We start from the raw sequence: 20,848 nt of genomic DNA, 5'->3' as shown, positions 1-20,848 counted from the left end.
AATGTAGAAGAGGTGTATTCAGTGTTCATGTATTGGTTGTATCAGATCAAACTGCCATCATAGGTGTCCCAATAGTGGTCTCCATCATAGGCTGATGGTGTGTGTACCCCACAGTTACCCAGGGCTCCTGGTGGTTCCCCAGTCGGTGCAGGACAGCAGCCTGCAGAAGGTGGCCCGTTGTTACAGACACAACCGCCTGCCAGTGGTGTGTTGGAAACACCCCCGCACCAAAGCTGTGCTGCTACGATCCGGAGGCATCCACGGCAAGAGTGTTGTGGGACTCTTTAAGTCCCAGAACCAATCTTCAACAGGTACAGTACAAACACACATGACTTACTTACACACACCTGTAGAAACCTTTTGATACCATTCTCGTAAGGCGTACACCGTACAGAGTTTAAAGGACTTACATTAGATAGTCATGTTCTAAAATTGAAGACAGTTGATGTTGAATATGTCTAATGACTGGTCTCCTCTCCCTCTAGCCCCTGCCAACTCTTCAGAGTTGTCCAGTAGTCTGGAGCAGGAGAAGTATCTACAGGCCATCCTCAACTCCATCCCCGTCTACTTCAAACTGAACGGCAGTAACACTCTGTCCAACCGCTCTCTCATCGGCCTCTCACCAGGTACCCCCTGCTCTGGGCTCTGCTCTGGGCTCTGCTCTGGGCTCTGCTCTGGGCTCTGCTCTGGGCTCTGCTCTGGGCTCTGTCCTGCTCTAGACTGGTGGTGTTTTTCCCACTCTGTCACTATTGTTTTTGTGTGTTTGTCCTCGTTCCTTCAGTGTTATTCTGCTGATTATCTTAGTGAGGTTTCCTCTGGGCCGCTGCCTGTTATTTATGTTGTGTCCGTTGTGTTTGGAAGGAACTGTGGCACAATGTTATGGTTATGTAAGAGGAACAGGACACCCAGGGGTCACCATCCATCCATCTCCCCAGACTTCACCCGACCGCCAAGTGCCAGTCCAGAGAGCTGTGTGACCAGCACAATACCCTACGCAAAGTCAGCGGGATTCTGTTTCCCATGTAACCGCAATAGATCTTTAGTCTCTGGGAACTGGGTCAAAACACACCCGGAATCAATGTCAATGGCATCCATCTCCATCTCCCAGCTTTAAGATCTACGTCTGCAGGGATCAAATAGTCTTAATGGGGGAAATAGGATTCCCAAGGCTTGATAGCTTCAGACTTTCTGATTATGTTCAGATAAGCTAATTGGAATTTAAGCAACGGGACACGATTGCCGAGTGTGAGCCCAAGGCTTAGGCCTAATTGAAACACAGCAATCAGTGTTTTCCCCCCTAAATGTAGGTAATGCAACTCTCTGTTAGCTCGCCTCATTTAACTCTTAAGTAATCCCTCCTTGCATTATCATTGAAAAATCTGGCCTAATCTCCCAGGTCTGTGTCCATTTTGTGTAAAATCTGAGACACACTGTGGGGTAGTTATGTTCTCAGATGCTGTGTCTGACAAATATAGATGGTTAGTCATCCAGGCATGGTTTTCATTCGCTATGCTCTCTGGGTGTGTGTTACTGTGTTTGTCCTGGTTACAGCTGAATGGTGGTGTTATCCCCGTTTCATGTCTGTGTGTACTCTTCAGGCAGTGAAAGGAGGACATCTAGAATACCAAAGATGGCCCCCGTCCATTTGGACATGCCCTTCTCCAACAGCTTTGCCAGAGGAGGTGAGTGCTGTACCCACGTGTCACTTCCTCAAAGTCCTATATATCACACTGCAACCGCAGTTCTGGAAATAAACTGGCCCCCTTTTGGTCTATGACTCAGCTATTTGTCATCTGTATTTGCCATTAATACACATGGTGATGGTCTGTGTGTTACATGATTATTAAGGCAGCAGATGTGCCCCACTAGAGCACTATGCTAGTAGGTCACAACTTCATACAAACAGGTTGACACATTTCAACTTCAACATTGTAAAAATCCTATAGGAGGAGCACGTGGAGTTCACTGGAGTTTTCTGACAGTTTACAGTAATGGTATGAAGTGGAATGACACGCTAGGCAAATTACTGTACATGGCCCAGTTCAATACACTGAGCAGTTTCCATTTCAAATATAGCACAAGCTGTGACTCCAAAATCCATCTTTAAGAGCATCTTTAGTGTAATGTTAACAACGAGGTTGATCTGCTTATTCATTTAAACACATTAATCTGTTGATCATTACTCTTATTCAACATGGCCTATTTGTAGCTTGTCAAATAAATGTGACCTAGTAGTCTGGTATGACCAGTGAAGATGTCTCCATATCTGGAAGATGTCTGTCATTGGCATGCAGCTGTCTGCATCATGATTTGAGAGAAGTCTTCTCTGGAAGTTGAAGTGCATAAGTGTATTATTGGGTTAGTTGCCACAGTTCCTGTAATATTCAACCACAAGATTGCAACACCCAAAGATGACTTTCAATGTCATTCACAGCAGCATTAAGTGGATTTCGATTAGTCTTCTAAGAAATGTTCAAATATTTCCAATAACATGGGGCTTCTTTGGGATTTTGATAATCGTCTCTTCATTTTTACACAACATCATGGTCTGTACTATGTCATGCATGTTAACCCCCATTCTGTTCATCTCAAGACTGAATTACAAATGAATATTTTCCTTTGGTATTCATATCTTTCCACCACCCAACCCTGTTGGTCCTCTGTAGCTCAGCTGGTAGAGCACGGCGTTTGTAACGCCAAGGTAGTGGGTTCGATCCCCGGGACCACCCATACACAAAAATGTATGCACGCATGACTGTAAGTCGCTTTGGATAAAAGCGTCTGCTAAATGGCATATATATATATATATATATATATATATATATATATATATATATATATATATATATATATATATATATATTAAGTCTGAAGCCTAGCTCCCCATGCCCTGGTCCCTTGCTGTAACCCCTCAGGTGACCTTTTGACTACGTGCGACGTTATGTCGCCCCTACGGTTGGGGTGTGTGCCGGTATGTTATGTCCATCTGATATTGTGATCTTTCTGTACCCCCCTCCACCTCACCCATAACCTGCCAGTGCTTGGGTACAGGGATAAGCTATTCACTCACTCAAACCAAAAACCTACCGCTAAGGGGAGAATCCAAAATCAAGGTATAGTGAAAATGTTTACTCTCTTCAGATCTCACCCCACCGTTCTTCCTCCACCCCTCTTTATTAACATCTTAATCTTATTTCCTGGTCATTGATCCTATCTAACCCGCACTCTTGCCTCTGTAACAGTTAGACATGTATCCTGTGTTCGGTGTGCTCATCTCTTTCGAGTAATAGGGAGTATCTCTGTGGAGATTCCTGGTATCACTCATGGCTTCCTCTTTTGGCGCGCTTGGGCAAGGCTGAGGTTCTCCTCTGCTGGAAAATAATCTGACTGTGGTCCACTTCAGGGTAAATGTAGTCCACTTGTCACTGAATGTGATGTATCAGAAGTTGTGGATGTGGTCAGTCAGCAGTCTTGGCCCAATGGGAGGTACTGTGGGCTCAGCTCGGTCATGACAGGCAGCTCGGGAATGAGGCCTCCGTGGCCTAACCTCTGCATTGTATTCAATGTGTGTCTAGCCTTCTTAAGGCGAGATAGGATTTAGAATGTAAGGTACCTGCCTATTGGTTGATGGTTTGATTGGTTGAGAGCTCACTCTAAATTGTTGTAATTGATATCCGGCGGTTTAATTCGACAATGTACTCAATGCCAAAGCTGCTTAAACACTAAATGTGGTGTCCTTTCCCTTATCTACCAACAGCCTGGCTCAGACCGGGCCCCTGAGGGCAGTAACAGCAGCATAAGCAAAGCGGAGGAAGTATGGTTTATCACAAAAAGTTATTGCATATACAGATCTGTATTGTAGTTATCTTGGTGGTAGTGGTTTGTCAGAGAGAAATGAGCATCCCTCCGTTTCTTCCCCTTGGATTAGTGAATGAATAGATCTGTGCCCATAGATTTAGTGTCCAAATTCTATTTCTGTGTCTGCACCCTTCAATGTGCTATAGTCTTTATGTCGCTATGTGCCATTCTGTCATCTGTTTCCCCAGTATGGTGGTCTAGGCTGTTAGTGCTTAACCAACCCCTCTCTGTGGTCATTCATTGTCATGCCAAACATAACAGAGGAGCACAAGTATTGGACCAGGCTAGCTAGCACCTTTTGTGTTCCAGCCCTCTACAGGCCTGCGGTGCCAACTCTAACTGTACCTCTCTCGCTGTGTTGTTGCAGGTGTCTGGGCCAGCCTGCGTTCCAGCAGCCGCTTCAGCCAGCACCCGTCTGCAGCCGATGTTGGCGCCAGGCTGGCAGGGAAGGATTTGGCGCCCCCTGCAGGCAGCGAGAGCCTGCATGCCCAGCTCCTCAAACAGCAGGCTGCCCTCTACATTTTTGGAGAGAAGTCCCACCTCAGGGTAAGACGAAAGTTATAAGAGTATTTGTCTATGGGAGGGCTGGTAAATTTTTACAAGATACTGTGTAGGGGAATCAGGTCACTCCAGTCTAGAATGTGTAACCACTGTTTTGTTCCAGCAGACTGTACATTTCCAAACTGATAAGGGGACTTGATTGCAATTAATCAAAATTATGATTTATTATTAATACAGTCCCACATCTCTGATAATATTACATTTGGACTGCTGTTGGAACATTCTGCTCATTTCAGTCACTTGTTCAAGTGGAGCAGTGTGTCTGTGTGTGTTGAATGTGAAATTGATATTATTTTCATTGGCTAAAAGAGGTTATAAATAAATGTGAGCGTGGTGGAGTCGCCAGCTGTGTGGGTGGCTGTAATTGGCCAGTGGCCACATTGACAGAGACAGTCTTCTCTTAAATGAAACTTCTACTTCATTTCCTAACAGAAGGCCTATTTTTACCTCATACGTCCCAAGTATTTAAGATATTCCCTATCTGTGTCTTCTGTTTGAATTTTATTTATTTATTTGTCAGTCAGAGTTTTACGTGTCTTTTAATCAGTCTTTCAGAGTCTTATTTTAATGTCTGCGTCTACTAGTGATAGTTGACTCTCAGGGACTGTTAATTTTCAATGACGTTTCTCCGCTTTTGTCAGGGCTTCAAACTGGACTCTACGCTGAACTGTGAACTGGTGCCTGTGGACTTTGCTGACACGCGGCAGATCAAAGGTGCCTTTAAGAAGCTGCTGAGGGCATGTGCTCCGAGCGCTACGTCTTCAGACACAGAGGACTCCTTCCTCAAAGCCCTGGAGGACTCTGAGTGGATCCTTCAAGTGAGCTCCCGTCATATACACAAATACATACTCACCAATATACATATAGTTGAAGTCGGAAGTTTACATACACTTACTTAGGTTGGAGTCATTAAAACTTGTTTTTCAACCACTCCACAAATGTCTTGTTAACAAACTATAGTTTTGGCAAGTGAATTAGGACATCTACTTTGTGCATGACACAAGTCATTTTTCAAACAATTGTTTACAGACAGATTATTTCACTTATAATTCACTGTATCACAATTCCAGTGGGTCAGAAGTTTACATACACTAAGTTGACTGTGCCTTTAAACGGCTTGGAAAATTCCAGAAAATGATGTCATGGCTTTAGAAGCTTGTGATAGGCTAATTGATATCATTTCAGTCAATTGGAGGTGTACCTGTGGATGTATTTCAAGGCCTACCTTCAAACTCAATGCCTCTTTGCTTGACATCATGGGAAAATCCAAAGAAATCAGCCTGAAGGTACCACGTTCATCTGTACAAACAATAGTACGCAAGTATAAACACCATGGGACCACGCAGTCGTCATACCGCTCAGGAAGGAGACGCGTTCTGTCTCCTAGAGATGAACGTACTTTGGTGCGAAAAGTGCAAATCAATCCCAGAACAACAGCAAAGGACCTTGTGAAGATGCTGGAGGAAACAGGTACAAAAGTATCGATATCCACAGTATAACGAGTCCTATATCGACATTAACCTGAAAGGCCGCTCAGCAAAGAAGAAGCAACCGCTCCAAAACCGCCATAAAAAAGCCAAACTACGGTTTGCAACTGCACATGGGGACAAAGAGGGTACTTTTTGGAGAAATGTCCTCTGGTCTGATGAAACAAAAATAGAACTGTTAGACCATAATGACCATCGTTATATTTGGAGGAAAAGGGGGGGGCTTGCAAGCCGAAGAACACCATCCCAACCGTGAAGCATGGGGGTGGCAGCATCATGCTGTGGGGGTGCTTTGCTGCAGGAGGGACTGGTGCACTTCACAAAATAGATGGCATCATGAGGAAGGAAAATTATGTTGATATATATTGAAGCAATAGCTCAAGACATCAGTCAGGAAGTTAAAGCTTGGTCGCAAATGGGTCTTCCAAATGGACAATGACCCCAAGCATACTTCCAAAGTTGTGGCAAAATGGCTTAAGGACGTCAAAGTCAAGGTATTGGAGTGGCCATCACAAATACCTGACCTCAATCCTATAGAACATTTGTGGGCAGAACTGAAAAAGCGTGTGCGAGCAAGGAAGCCTACAAACCTGACTCAGTTACACCAGCTCTGTCAGGAGGAATGGGCCAAAATTCACCCAACTTATTGTGGGAAGCTTGTGGAAGGCTACCCGAAACGTTTGACCCAAGTTAAACAATTTAAAGGCTACCAAATACTAATTGAGTGTATGTAAACTTATGACCCACTGGGAATGTGATGAAAGAAATAAAAGCTGAAATAAATCATTTTCTCTACTATTATTCTGACATTTCACATTCTTAAAATAAAGTGGTGATCCTAACTGACCTAAGACGGGGAATTTACTAGGATTAAATGTCAGGAATTGTGAAAAACTGAGTTTAAATGTATTTGGCTAAGGTGTATGTAAACTTCCGACTTCAACTGTACATACACACCCTCCTACGGTTTCCACAACAACAACTCACTGACCCTCGGTGAGAGATCTGTGAGAACGAACCAGCGACGTGCTCTCCATGATCTTGCTGTGTGACTCTGACCTCATCCTTTATTCTCTCCTCATCCTATAAGCTTCTTTCCCAAGGGAAATGATAACGATTCAAACAGACATGGGAGAACCACTAAATTGCTTATCATGGTAGTTATCATAGTGACAACCACAGCCTATGGCCCTGCATTAAATGTGTCATAAACAACAGAACAATATTATCTGGGAGAAGCCCTGCTCAGGCTCCACAGTCTTAACTCAGCACTCTTTTGAGTCTGTGGCCAGTAGACTAAAAATAACAATGAATCCACAGGAACAGCTTAACGGCATGAACTGACAGTGTATTATTGTGTGTGTATGTGTTCCCGGCAGCTTCACAAGCTCCTGCAGCTGGCCCTGATTCTGGTGGAGCTGCTGGACAGTGGCTCATCTGTCCTGCTGAGTCTGGAGGATGGCTGGGATATCACCACACAGGTGAGCCTCACACACACACACACTGTCTCTACCCCAGCAGGAGTAGTGGAAGAAGGGGACTGGGGATGTAGGAGAGTTGGAGAGAGAGGGGGACTGGGGATGTAGAAGGGTAGGAGAGAGAGTGGGACTGGGAATGTAGGAGAGAGAGGGGGACTGGGGATGTAGGAGGGTAGGAGAGAGAGGGGGACTGGGGATGTAGGAGGGTAGGAGAGAGAGGGGGACTGGGGATGTAGGAGGGTAGGAGAGAGAGGGGGAAGAAAAGGAAAAGAGAGAGACATCTCGGCTGAAACTGACAAGTGAAACGTCTACACCAGGGGTGTCAAACATACAGCCCGCGGGCCAGGGTCCAATCCAGGCCGCGGGTGGTTTGAGTAAAATAAAAAAAGCCAGGCTGTAGGTACAGTGAGTGAAAAAAGTATTTCATCCCCTGCTGATTTTGTACGTTTGTCCACTGACAAAGAAATGATCAATCTATAATTTTAATGGTAGGTTTATTTGAAGTGAGAGACAGAATAACAACAAAATAATCCAGAAAAACGCATGTCAAAAATTGTATAAATTGATTTGCATTTTAATGAGGGAAATAAGTATTTGACCCCCTCTCAATCAGAAAGATTTCTGGCTCCCAGATGTCTTTTTATACAGGTAATGAGCTGAGATTAGGAGCACACTCTTAAAGGGAGTGCTCCTAATCTCAGTTTGTTACCTGTATAAAAGACACCTGTCCACAGAAGCAATCAATCAATCAGATTCCAAACTCTCCACCATGGCCAAGACCAAAGAGCTCTCAAAGGATGTCAGGGACAAGATTGTAGACCTACACAAGGCTGGAATGGGCTACAAGACCATCGCCAAGCAGCTTGGTGAGAAGGTGACAACAGTTAGTGTGATTATTCGCAAATGGAAGAAACACAAAGTAACTGTCAATCTCCCTCTGCCTGGGGCTCCATGCAAGATCTCACCTGGTGGAGTTGCAATGATCATGAGAACGATGAGGAATCAGCCCAGAACTACACGGGAGGATCTTGTCAATGATCTCAAGGCAGCTGGGACCATAGTCACCAAGAAAACCATTGGTAACACACTACGCCGTGAAGGACTGAAATCCTGCAGCGCCCGCAAGGTCCCCCTGCTCAAGAAAGCACATATACAGTGGGGAGAACAAGTATTTGATACACTGCCGATTTTGCAGGTTTTCCTACTTACAAAGCATGTAGAGGTCTGTAATTTTTATCATAGGTACACTTCAACTGTGAGAGACAAAAATCCAGAAAATCACATTGTATGATTTTTAAGTAATTCATTTGCATTTTATTGCATAACATAAGTATTTGATACATCAGAAAAGCAGAACTTAATATTTGGTACAGAAACCTTTGTTTGCAATTACAGAGATCACACGTTTCCTGTAGGTCTTGTCCAGGTTTGCACACACTGCAGCAAGGATTTTGGCCCACTCCTCCATACAGACATTTTCCAGATCCTTCAGGTTTCGGGGCTGTCACTTGGCAATACGGACTTTCAGCTCTCTCCAAATATTTTCTATTGGGTTCAGGTCTGGAGACTGGCTAGGCCACTCCAGGACCTTGAGATGATTCTTACGGAGCCACTCCTTAGTTGCCCTGGCTGTGTGTTTCGGGTCATTGTCATGCTGGAAGACCCAGCCACGACCCATCTTCAATGCTCTTACTGAGGGAAGGAGGTTGTTGGCCAAGATCTCGCGATACATGGCCCCATCCATCCTCCCCTCAATACGGTGCAGTCGTCCTGTCCCCTTTGCAGAAAAGCATCCCCAAAGAATTATGTTTCCACCTCCATCCTTCACGGTTGGGATGGTGTTTTTGGGGTTGTACTCATCCTTCTTCTTCCTCCAAACACGGCGAGTGGAGTTTAGACCAAAAAGCTCTATTTTTGTCTCATCAGACCACATGACCTTCTCCCATTCCTCCTCTGGATCATCCAGATGGTCATTGGCAAACTTCAGATGGGCCTGGACATGCGCTGGCTTGAGCAGGGGGACCTTGCGTGCGCTGCAGGATTTTAATCCATGACGGCGTAGTGTGTTACTAATGGTTTTCTTTGAGACTGTGGTCCCAGCTCTCTTCAGGTCATTGACCAGGTCCTGCCGTGTAGTTCTGGGCTGATCCCTCACCTTCCTCATGATCATTGATGCCCCACGAGGTGAGATCTTGCATGGAGCCCCAGACCGAGGGTGATTGACCGTCATCTTGAACTTTTTCCATTTTTTAATAATTACGCCAACAGTTGTTACCTTCTCACCAAGCTGCTTGCCTATTGTCCTGTAGCCCATCCCAGCCTTGTGCAGGTCTACAATTCTATCCCTGATGTCCTTACACAGCTCTCTGGTCTTGGCCATTGTGGAGAGGTTGGAGTCTGTTTGATTGAGTGTGTGGACAGGTGTCTTTTATACAGGTAACGAGTTCAAACAGGTGCAGTTAATACAGGTAATGAGTGGAGAACAGGAGGGCTTCTTAAAGAAAAACTAACAGGTCTGTGAGAGCCGGAATTCTTACTGGTTGGTAGGTGATCAAATACTTATGTCATGCAATAAAATGCAAATTAATGTGATTTTCTGGATTTTTGTGAAATTCTGTCTCTCACAGTTGAAGTGTACCTATGAAAAAAAATTCAGACCTCTACATGCTTTGTAAGTAGGAAAACCTGCAAATAGGCAGTGTATCATATACTTGTTCTCCCCACTGTACATGCCCGTCTGAAGTTTGCCAATGAATATATGAATGATTCAGAGGAGAACTGGGTGAAAGTGTTGTGGTCAGGTGAGACCAAAATGGAGCTCTTTGGCATCAACTCAACTCGCCGTGTTTGGAGGAGGAGGAATGCTGCCTATGACCCCAAGAACACCATCCCCACCGTCAAACATGGAGGTGGAAACATTATGCTTTGGGGGTGTTTTTCTGCTAAGGGGACAGGACAACTTCACCGCATCAAAGGGACGATGGATGGGGCCATGTACCGTCAAATCTTGGGTGAGAGCCTCCTTCCCTCAGCTAGGGCATTGAAAATGGGTCGTGGATGGGTATTCCAGCATGACAATGATCCAAAAGACACGGCCAAGGCAACAAAGGAGTGGCTCAAGAAGAAGCACATTAAGGTCCTGGAGTGGCCTAGCCAGTCTCCAGACCTTAATCCCATAGAAAATCTGTGGAGGGAGCTGAAGGTTTGAGTTGCCAAACATCAGCCTCGAAACCTTAATGACTTGGAGAAGATCTGCAAAGAGGAGTGGGACAAAATCCCTCCTGAAATGTGTGCAAACCTCGTGGCCAACTACAAGAAACGTCTGACCTCTGTGATTGCCAACAAGGGTTTTGCCACCAAGTACTAAGTCATGTTTTGCAGAGGGGTCAAATACTTATTTCCCTCATTAAAATGCAAATCAATTTATAACATTTTTGACATGCGTTTTTCTGGATTATTTTGTTGTTATTCGGTCTCTCACTGTTCAAATAAACCTACCATTAAAATTATAGACCAATCATTTCTTTGTCAGTGGGCAAACGTACAAAATCAGCAGGGGATCAAATACTTTTTCCCCTCACTGTAGATAAGGGAAAGGACACCACATTTAGTGCTTTGGCATTGAGTACATTGTCCAATTAAACTGCCGGATATCAATTACAACAATTTAGTGTATATGTATTGTTTGGAATGTGTTGAAACGATGCTGAGACTGTAGGGCCCTATGTCACTATGTACTGATTTCAATCCTGAAAGCACATGATTCTGGTTTTTAGGAGAGTAAAAACAAGCTTGTTTTTATCCTCATACATTTTCTGTTCCTGTTCGCTCTGCTGCAGCGCTCAGCGTTTTGTCACATTTTTGCACTGTGAGCTCACATTTTCCACGCCAACCTGTTAAGTGAGCGTGTGTTATTGGGGATGGCATTGTGTGTGTGCGCGTGGCCTCCAAATGTGTTTACTGGGCCCGTAAAGCCCAGGGCTGCCGTGTAAAAGCACAGGCGCAGCCTCGCTTCCCGTGCCAGGCACGTGTCAGGCCCAGAGCATCTTGCTCATCACGGTGGGGCCTGATCAGCCTTGCTCCAGGAGATGGGCTCCATATGCCTTGGCTCTTCAGTCTCCTGACCAACTCATAGACAGACACCCAGCAGAGGAGAAGCAGAACCCTGTGTTTCTCGCTCTCCCCTCCTCTTTCCTTTCTGATGGCCTCCTTCAGTGATGGTGCTGTGGTCATTTTGGAGCTCAGGTCTGTACTGGGGAGGACCGCTGGGCTGTGATGAAGAGGACTTTTCACCAACTCCAGAAAGCCCATAGCTTTTTGGGAGGATATTGTGGTGCACTAGAGAGGAACTGCACTCTGTTTCCTCCATTCAAATCAGCCATAGCCGGCCCCAATGCATATAGAGGGAGAGGATTCAAACCACAGACAGGAAAGGAAGTGTAACCACATACCAGGGAGAACAGACATGGTGTCCTGAGGTTACTGGTTTGGAAAACAGGGTCACTGGAGCCCTCTCCTGGTCACCTACCCCTCTGTCACAGAACTCTGAAGTCCTTGTCACGCCATCAACAGTTGGCAGCTTTCAGAGTTTTAAAGAACTTCTGATTGTTTTTTCTCTCACTCCCCACCCTCTTCCCCCCCCCCCTGTATCTCTCGTTCTCTCTCTCTCGGTGTCTCTCTCGCCGATGTTCTCTCTCTTTCTCCCTCTCCCTTTCTCTCTCCCTCCAGGTGGTGTCCCTGGTCCAGCTGCTGAGTGACCCGTTCTACCGGACCCTGGAGGGCTTCCAGGTGCTGCTGGAGAAGGAGTGGCTGTCCTTCGGCCACAAGTTCAGCCAGCGCTCCAACCTGACCCCCAGCAGCCAGGGCAGCGGCTTCACGCCCATCTTTCTGCAGTTCCTGGACTGCGTGCACCAGGCAAGCCTTGCACACCCTCCTCCGAGGCCCACACCCCTTTCACTATCCCCCGTCCGCACACCTCTTCACCCCCTCCCCTCCCTCCCACCATACCTCCTCCATGAGCTCATCACATTCCTTCAGCGAAGAGAAGAGGAGGAGAGAGACTCAGCTGTCATTATCTATGCACTCGGTTGAGTTTTGTACTCTGCAATCCCCCCCATCGGATAAGTAATTTAGACAGAGTTGTACGCTGGGGAGTTTCAGCTGCAGGGCTGTTGCCCAGATGGTCTGTGAACCCTACGGTCAGCGCTGTGCTTTCCGTGCTATTGTGTTTCACCATCCCCTCCGCATTTCCTCCTTCAGTGTTTAGAGCGCAGAGTGGAAAATTGCAGTTTTGGGGATTAAAAGTGTCTTTCCTCGGAAGGCGAGGTGGGGAGGTAGTGAGGTTGGGGGGGTGGGAGGTGCAGCTGAAGTGGTCTGGGTTTTACATGCTCAAATGCTAACTTTAGAGAACGTTGTGTTTTCTGTCTCCCCCAGGGTCCGGCAGTCCCACTCCCATACACTTACATCAACACATAGTTTAGGAGTTTGTCTTTTGAAATTGGAGGGGCGTCTGCCAAGGCGGCCTGACGGAGGCTCTCTGGGGCTCGAAGTGCGATAAACAGGGGGAGAGGGAATTTGATGAGTTTCTGAAAATAGAAGTTCCTCATCTCAGAAACAGCTGTTGTTTTCGCCAGTACGCCCAGGTGGCCCAAAACATGCAAAAGAGCGGCAAGGTCCTCTCGCTTGGCCGCTGCTGCACATTGCTGGACCGGGATACTGCCTTCTAGCTCTGCCCAGCTTTTGTCTGAGAATGATGATGTCAGTCACTGGCCTTTGCTCCCTGGTCTCCATTTGATTCTGCCGGTAATGGGGAGCGTATGTAGTCATAACGGACCCATCTGTAGTCATAACACAGGGCCATGCTCCAGCCATCACAATGTGTCACCTTCCCCTCTCTCTCTCTCTCTCTCCCTCCATCTCCTCTCATTGCAGATCCAGGACCAGTGCCCCTTGGAGTTTGAGTTTAATCAGCACTATCTGAAGTTCCTGGCATACCACTACATCTCCAACCGCTTCAAGAACTTCCTCCTGGACTCCGACTACGAACGCCTGGAGCATGGTCAGTATATTACAAATACAGTGTAAAGGGATGATTTAACAGTAAGGCCATTTAAGATCTGTACGTGTATTAAAAGTATTTGGCAGAGTTGCCGGCTTCAACAAGCAGAGTGTTGAAACAACTGTTCTGTTTGTGAAATGATAGTGTTTAATGATAGTGTAATGGGTCAGGTATTTCAGGATACTGACATGTTGCAGTGAAGCACTTCTAAATTACCTAGATCTTATCTCTTATCTTAGATCAGGGATTTGTCAGCTAATAGTGGTAGTGTGTCTTAGCCTGTTGAACAACCTCTTCTTTGTCTGTCTCTTCAAAAGGCACATTGTTCGAGGACAAGCCGGGTGACAAGCAGGCCAGGAGGGGGGTCTGTATCTGGGAGTGTATCAGCAGAATGCACCGAAGGAGTCCGCTGTTCTTCAACTACCTGTACAGTCCCACAGAGGCTGAGGTGACTGCTTGTCTGTGCCGTCTTTGTTTGTGTGTCTTGTGTGTTGCAACTCCCCAAGCAGTTTGCTGCCATCTCGTATACATAGCAATGGTACTTCATTATTTTTGTGTATGTCAGCCAGATCCCCAATGGCCTTTTCTCTAGTTCACTCACTGACTCACATTTACTCACACCCAAGTTCTCCTGTTCTGGACATCCTCAGTAGAACATCCTCAGTAGAGATACAGGGATCTTCCCACTTCCCAGAGCAGCCAGTCCAGCTCCTAGAACTTCAGATGATCTCTCCCAGATAATCTCTCCCACTCTCTTGCACAAGATGATGCCTTATTGTGGTGACCTTCCAGTGTTCCTCTCCCAGTCCTTCTGAATGTTCTGTAGCAGACTGTTGATGTTGGTGACGACCGTGAGTAACAGGCCCAGGAGAGTCCAGCTGAACTCTGGACCAGTTCCTTATCAGTGTTGTTTGGGATCTTTAATAAGGATCGTACCCTTTTTTAAAATTTTTGCCTAAAATGACATACCCAAATCTAACTGCCTGTAGTGCAGGACCTGAAGCAAGGATATGCATATTCTTGGTACCATTTGAAAGGAAACACTTTGAAGTTTGTGGAAATGTGAAATTAATGTAGGAGAATATAACACGTTAGATCTGGTAAAAGATACGTTTTTTTGTTGCATCATCTTTGAAATGCAAGAGAAAGGGTAGACAGTGATGTGGGAATCTAGGTGTAATTTAGATTATGTCCACAAGATGGCAGCATTGTGTATACAAAGTTTCAGACTGATCCAGTGAAGAATGACATTACTATACAATATTTTGTATCAAGTCTGCCAGGAGTTTTCCCAAATTTTCCGAATTGGTCAATTTATAAATTTTCAAGTACATAACTATAGAGAAAATACAAAAATGGTATGGTAATACAAAAATTATGTTTACACACTCCCCGGAATGTCATGGATCATTAGCTTCCCTACAGAAAATACACTAACCTTCACACATCTAGATGGCCGTGTGGGGGTTGGGGGTGGAGCCAGAGACAGCAGGGGGTCAAACTGTAGAACCGTTCCTACATTTGAATATAAAAATGGATTTTATCAAACAAAATGATGCTACATTTTATCTCTGAGACCCTCAGGATGACAAATCAGAGCAAGATTACTGAATGTAAGTACATTATTTACCTTCAGAGGTGAATGTATCAAACCAGTTGCAATGACAAAAGTGTTTTGTTGTTGTGCACTATCCTCAAACAATAGCATGGTATTTTTTTGCTGTAATAGCTACTGTAAATTGGACACTGCAGTTAGAATAACAATAATTGAAGCTTTCTGCCCATATAAGACATGTCTATGTCCCGGAAAGTTGGCGTTGTTTCTAGTCACATATCGCATATGGAGCAGTAACCGTCCCGGTATAGGGACACCGATCCCGTAGAGGTTAATATCTGTGGTCGTAAAGGAAGCATCTCGCTTAGCCTCTTCCAACTCCCTGACAGGGACTTTCTAATGTTGCTGTTTAACCCTCTCTTGGCATACGTCTGGTCTTCAACTTCAAAGTCCATCCCAATGGGTTAGTAGTGTTCATGGGAACTGTAAATCCTCTTCCCACTGGCCAGCGATCGCGGCGGCTGTGCCCATTATTCCAGGGGCGTATAAATCAGAAGGAGGAGGTGAAGGAAAACAGCCCGCGTGTTTGTGCACCCCGGCTCCGACGTGATTAAGTGTTCAGTGGAGTGTTAGGTCCGGTGGGCCGCATTCTTTCCCACTGGCTGTATACAGTGGTGTGCTCACTGAGAGATTGGACAGATTCACATCATTGGGGAGAGAACTCTACTCTACAGACTTGATTTCAAACAAGCCAAAAGAGATATTTGTCTCATGTATTATCAATGTAAACTTATCAGATTATCATAAATTATTCATTTGTTGTTGTTTCATATGTTATTTAGCCGGTGCTCAAGCCCTCTATTAGCATCCCTGCTTTGAGGAAGTGGGACTTCTTCACGGGGGAGACCCTGTGCACAGGCCCGTCCTATGACTGGAGGATGCTGGCTGTCAGGTCGGAGAGCATGGAGGAGACGGACACTATCGCCACCAGCAAGAGGAGGATCGTGTGGCCCTGCTACAGCAGTGTGGGGCGCGCCCAGCCTGACGCCATCACCAAGCTCCTGGCTGTGAGTTCTATAAATCTGAGTTGGGATGATGTTATCCATGCCTGACTGTGTGCCTGATACTGATGAGAACCCTATTGATGTTGCAGGACATAGAGCGGCTGGAGGGGGAGATGAGCCAAGCACCAGAGAGGTGGCAGGCCACTCTGGAGAGGGTCAGAGTCAGCATCCAGGAGGACCTCAAACAGGAGGGAAATGTAAGACAAAAACAACACACTTTCCCATGTTTTCTCCTCTCCCCCTGACTCCTGTTTCCCATAAACCTTACTTAGCCTTAAGTCACCTCTTGTTTACTGGAATGTTCAGCAAGACAGCATTGCTTCACTCGTCAATCTGTTTGTGAGTCAAAACATCCTCCCGATGTTCTGTGTGCTTTCATGGCTTTTCTTATTCCATCTGTCTGTCTCTGTGTCTGATTTGCAGCTCCGCAAGCAGTCTGCGTCCATCTCGGGGCTGATCCCCACGTCCAGTCTGCAGGCATTCCAGAGACGCTCCATGCTGCACCTGCCTGACAGTGGCCTGGGGGAGGACAGCAGCCCCACCGCCACTAACGGGGTCAACCGCCGGGCCGCCACGCTCTACAACCAGTTCACCCCCAAGAACGAGGAAAACAGGTGGGTCTCCACTCCCAGCACTGATACAGCAAACGGGCCAGGACTTCTAATTACTGCTGTTTCCTCACCCAACTCTCTGTAAAGCTTTTGACAGATAGACAGAATGTCTCTACCAAGCAGAGGTTTTAAATTCATCTTAATGGTGTGTTTTTCAGATCCTTTGAGGGGATTCTGTACAAACGAGGAGCACTGCTGAAAGGATGGAAACCTCGCTGGTTTGTTTTGGACATTACAAAACACCAGGTGAGTATTACAGCATGTTGTATGTTGCTACCAGTCTGTTCCAGGTCATTTTTCCGCTCCTATGCCAGTGGTGTTATGTGTGTGTGTGTTGTCCCAGCTGAGGTACTACGACACGGGGGAGGACACTAACTGCAGGGGCCAAATTGACCTGGCAGAGGTGGAGTCAGCTCTGATCACAACCCCCACCATAGGAGCTCCTAAACACATCAGTGAGAAGGCCTTCTTCGACGTGAGTCTCTCTGGTTCTCCATTCCTCTGTCTGCTTGTGATCTTATGTGTTCTGTGGTAGAATACACTCCAGCCATGGCAATATCAGGCTCTGTATGTCACATCCCATTTCTCCAGTCACTGTTTAACCATTGTTTGGGTGTTGTCATTCCAGCTGAAGACCACCAAGCGAGTGTACAACTTCTGCGCCTCGGATGCCCAGAGCGCCCATCAGTGGATGGACAAGATCCAGAGCTGCATCTCTGATGCATGACCTCTGAACTCCTCAGCCACGGCTCGGTCGGGGTGTGGTCAGATCACAGCATTAACACTAGGTGCAGCAACGTGGCTGAGAGCAGAGACTGTGGGCACATATATACAGTACATATTCAGCTCAGTCACCATGGGAGTGGCTTTACCATGAGGACCACAGTGACCTAAGTGCCTGTAGGGTGGAGGATATGTTATCATGTTATCTATCAATCCATCCTGCTGCCTTGCAGGACTTCAGGCAGTCATCACTCTGTCTGTCTGTCTGCCTGACAGCTTTAGTAAGAGTTGATGAATGTGTCCTGGTCTCTGCTGTCAGCTCTCTCTGTACTGTACCTTGTTACTGCTACAGGGATCAACACTTATAGCGAAAAATAAATGGCAAAAACTGATGCCTGAGCACTACTAAGGATAGTTTATGCCATTTCAGTTGTAAATGGATCAAAAGCAATAGCACTGGCCATTTTAAACTGTGGGTTCTATATATAAACTAAGATATATATATATATATATATATATATATAAAGCATACAAGATAATTTATATCAGATATTTTACAATGAGGAAAAGGTATTGCTGCTTGACGAAAGGTATTAACCACCAAAAACTCAGAGGTTTTAAAAATGCACAATATGACAAGGCAATTTGTTTGCACTTAGTTCTATAATATGCACTTCATATAGAATTATAGATTTTCTAACTGAAGCGAACAGCCAGGCAAAAAGCATTACTTTATAATGATTTACATAATTACCTTTTCCTTATCAAGACAAAATGGAAGAAAAAAACACACTAAAGTTCCAAAAATTTTCCTGACATATATTTAAGTAAGTGATGTCCTCTATTTTTTAAAATACACTATGAATGTTTTGACTCATGGATAACAGTTTGTTTGTTCTTGTGATGTAAATTATTTTTTTTATTAAAAGAGTAAATCATGTTGTTAAAGTGTGGTGGCTTAACGTTTTATGTAAATACTCATGTGATATTTCAAATTGTATATATATATAACATGTGTATGCTTTTCTAACCTTAACTGTAATAAGACCAACTTTACAATTCTGCATTTTTGTATGTATTGTCTTATATGTGCAAATATAGTAACCCTGTTTCCTATCTTTGATGAAACTGACCGAGACATTGTGTGTTAGATGAAGGGGAGTCGACTATATTTCTCAGAATATCCAGAAAGGCTCCATGTCTTAAGGGCTTTTAAATAAATCAGTCGGACAGTGTGGTTTGTTTTTAAAGATATGTGTCTCATCTGTTGTCTGCATCTTCCAGTCTGATAAAACAAAGCAAAAAAGAGCATCAAAGTCATTTCAGAAGCTATTTGAGAAGATATCTGTTACTGTATCTTTTGTACCATGTTTTGTATTGATACTAATGTTTTTTTTGGAAATAAATCAAGAGTACTTGAACTAGCCAGATGATTATTGCGTGATTATTTTACAGTACATATGACGGCGGCATATATTTGAGATTAAGAGAATTTACTAATTATGAATTATGTGGCTACTGACGAGTGCTTTTTTTTATTTTACACTAATAGCCCTTTAGATGCCACCTACATCTAAAAGGGATGAGAGCATACTCTGGCGCCATAACAGTCTCTATTGTAGGTTGCAAAATACCTAATTTATTTGCAGATAATAGGTTACAAGATATAGGGAACAAACCTGAACCTAACCTAAGCCACTTGTAATAGGTTTGGCTTGTCATGAACACCTCTCCTCTTGTTAAAAATAGTCTCTCTTTTCTCAATGAAAGGTAAGCAGACACCACCGCAGCAGAATAGTTCATATGGCCCGAGCCAAAGCTGGGCTTGGCAAGGATTTTTCACTTCCAACAATGAGTAAGGAACTGGGCAAGAAACCCAACATAGAGCCACTGGCGCCTGCTTGGCGGGACTCGAAGGCACTCCTGGTCCTGGAGAGACCCGTCCCGCAGCAGGAAGGCGGGAAAGCCCTGAACTGAAGTTCTCTAGAAGACATTGGGGACGTGTTCCTGATCCTGAGCATTCTCTCCCAGCTGGCTTGTACTGCGAGCAGGTGCAGTGCTGGCTAACATCTGGACAGACTCTTCTCTGGCAGGTCTCTCCGTATTTAGCTGCCCCCTGGAGGAGGGGATTTACGCCTCCGCCCATGACGAGAGGGATGAGGCGGAAGTGGAGATCCGGCTGGATTTTCAGGAATGGAGCCGTTGGGACTCCTCAGTGCCTTAAGGAGAGTTAGTGGTTTAAGACTCACTCAACAGGACGACGAAGAGTCCATCATCACTTGTTCACCGCTGTGATTGTAGTTTAATAGACTGTACTATGACTATTTCACAAATAGATTGTCTGTGTTAGATGATGATTTACTATCTATTACATGATGATGAGCAGGACATGAGGCCTTGTTAATGTTACGCAATTCTCCAGGTGCAACAGTATACAGTGTATTCGGATAGTATTCAGACCCCTTCCCCCTTTCCACATTTTGTTACGTTAGACTTATTCTAAAATGGATTTTTTTTTTATCCTCATTGATCTACACACAATATCCCATAATGACAAAGTGAATACAGGTTATTAGACATTTTAGCAAATGTATAAAAAAAAAACCAGATACCTTATTTACATAAGTATTCAGACCCTATGCTATGAGACTAGAAATTGAGCTAAGGTGCATCCTGTTTCCACTGATCATCCTTGAGATGTTTCTACAACTTGATTGGAGTCCACCTGTGGTAAATTCAATTGATCGTAAATTATTTGGAAAGGCACACACCTGTCTATATAAGGTCCCACAGTTGACAGTGCATGTCAGAGCAAAAACCAAGCCATGAGGTCAAAGGAATTGTCCGTAGAGCTCCAAGACAGGATTGTGTTGAGGCACAGATAGGTACCAAAAGATTTCTACAACATTGAAGGTCCCCAAGAACACAGTGGCCTCCCATCATTCTTAAACGGAAGAAGTCTGAGGTCCTGAGCGGTCTGGAGCAGGTTTTCATCAAGGATCTCTCTATAGTTTGCTCCGTTCATCTTTCCCTCGATCCTGACTAGTCTCCCAGTCCCTGCCGCTGAAAAACATCCCCACAGCATGATGCTGCCACCATCATGCTTCACCGTAGGGATGGTGGCAGGTTTCCTCCAGACGTGACGCTTGGCATTCAGGCCAATGAGTTCAATCTTGGTATCATCAGAACAGATATATTTTTCATGGTCTGAGAGTCCTTAAGGTGCCTTTTGGCACACTCCAAGCGGGCTGTCATGTGCCTTTTACTGAGGAGTGGCTTCCGTCTGGCCACTCTACCATAAAGGCCTGATTGGTGGAGTGCTGCAGAGATGGTTGTCTTTCTGGAAGGTTCTCCCATCTCCACAGAGGAACTCTGGAGCTCTGTTAGAGTGACCATCGGGTTCTTGGTCACCTCCCTGACCAAGGCCCTACTCCCACGACTGCTCAGTTTGGC

At 45.2% G+C, this 20,848-nt stretch overlaps 1 protein-coding gene across 3 annotated transcripts in view; it reads left to right on the top strand.

Annotated features, from left to right (window-relative positions):
• LOC311128436 (myotubularin-related protein 13-like) overlaps nt 1-18,819 on the top strand; it is a 141,711-nt gene extending 122,892 nt beyond the window's left edge. The window contains exons 27-42 of one of the 3 annotated variants that reach the window (XM_084160572.1): nt 115-311; nt 486-626; nt 1,599-1,682; nt 3,039-3,113; nt 4,226-4,404; nt 5,061-5,237; nt 7,286-7,387; nt 12,113-12,298; nt 13,316-13,442; nt 13,760-13,890; nt 15,840-16,064; nt 16,151-16,258; nt 16,485-16,675; nt 16,831-16,918; nt 17,016-17,147; nt 17,301-18,819. In XM_084160572.1, coding sequence (XP_084016698.1) covers nt 115-311; nt 486-626; nt 1,599-1,682; nt 3,039-3,113; nt 4,226-4,404; nt 5,061-5,237; nt 7,286-7,387; nt 12,113-12,298; nt 13,316-13,442; nt 13,760-13,890; nt 15,840-16,064; nt 16,151-16,258; nt 16,485-16,675; nt 16,831-16,918; nt 17,016-17,147; nt 17,301-17,399 — 2,242 coding nt within the window. In that variant the 3' untranslated portion in view covers nt 17,400-18,819. The remainder of the gene's footprint in view (nt 1-114; nt 312-485; nt 627-1,598; nt 1,683-3,038; nt 3,114-4,225; nt 4,405-5,060; nt 5,238-7,285; nt 7,388-12,112; nt 12,299-13,315; nt 13,443-13,759; nt 13,891-15,839; nt 16,065-16,150; nt 16,259-16,484; nt 16,676-16,830; nt 16,919-17,015; nt 17,148-17,300) is intronic. The other 2 variants (XM_084160570.1, XM_084160571.1) reach the window with 2 other exon arrangements.
• Nucleotides 18,820-20,848: the final 2,029 nt, after the last annotated feature.

This window comes from Coregonus lavaretus, assembly GCF_964263955.1.
Source record: "Coregonus lavaretus genome assembly, chromosome: 4".
NCBI lineage: Eukaryota > Metazoa > Chordata > Actinopteri > Salmoniformes > Salmonidae > Coregonus > Coregonus lavaretus.
This window is presented reverse-complemented; position numbering and strand designations above follow the sequence as displayed.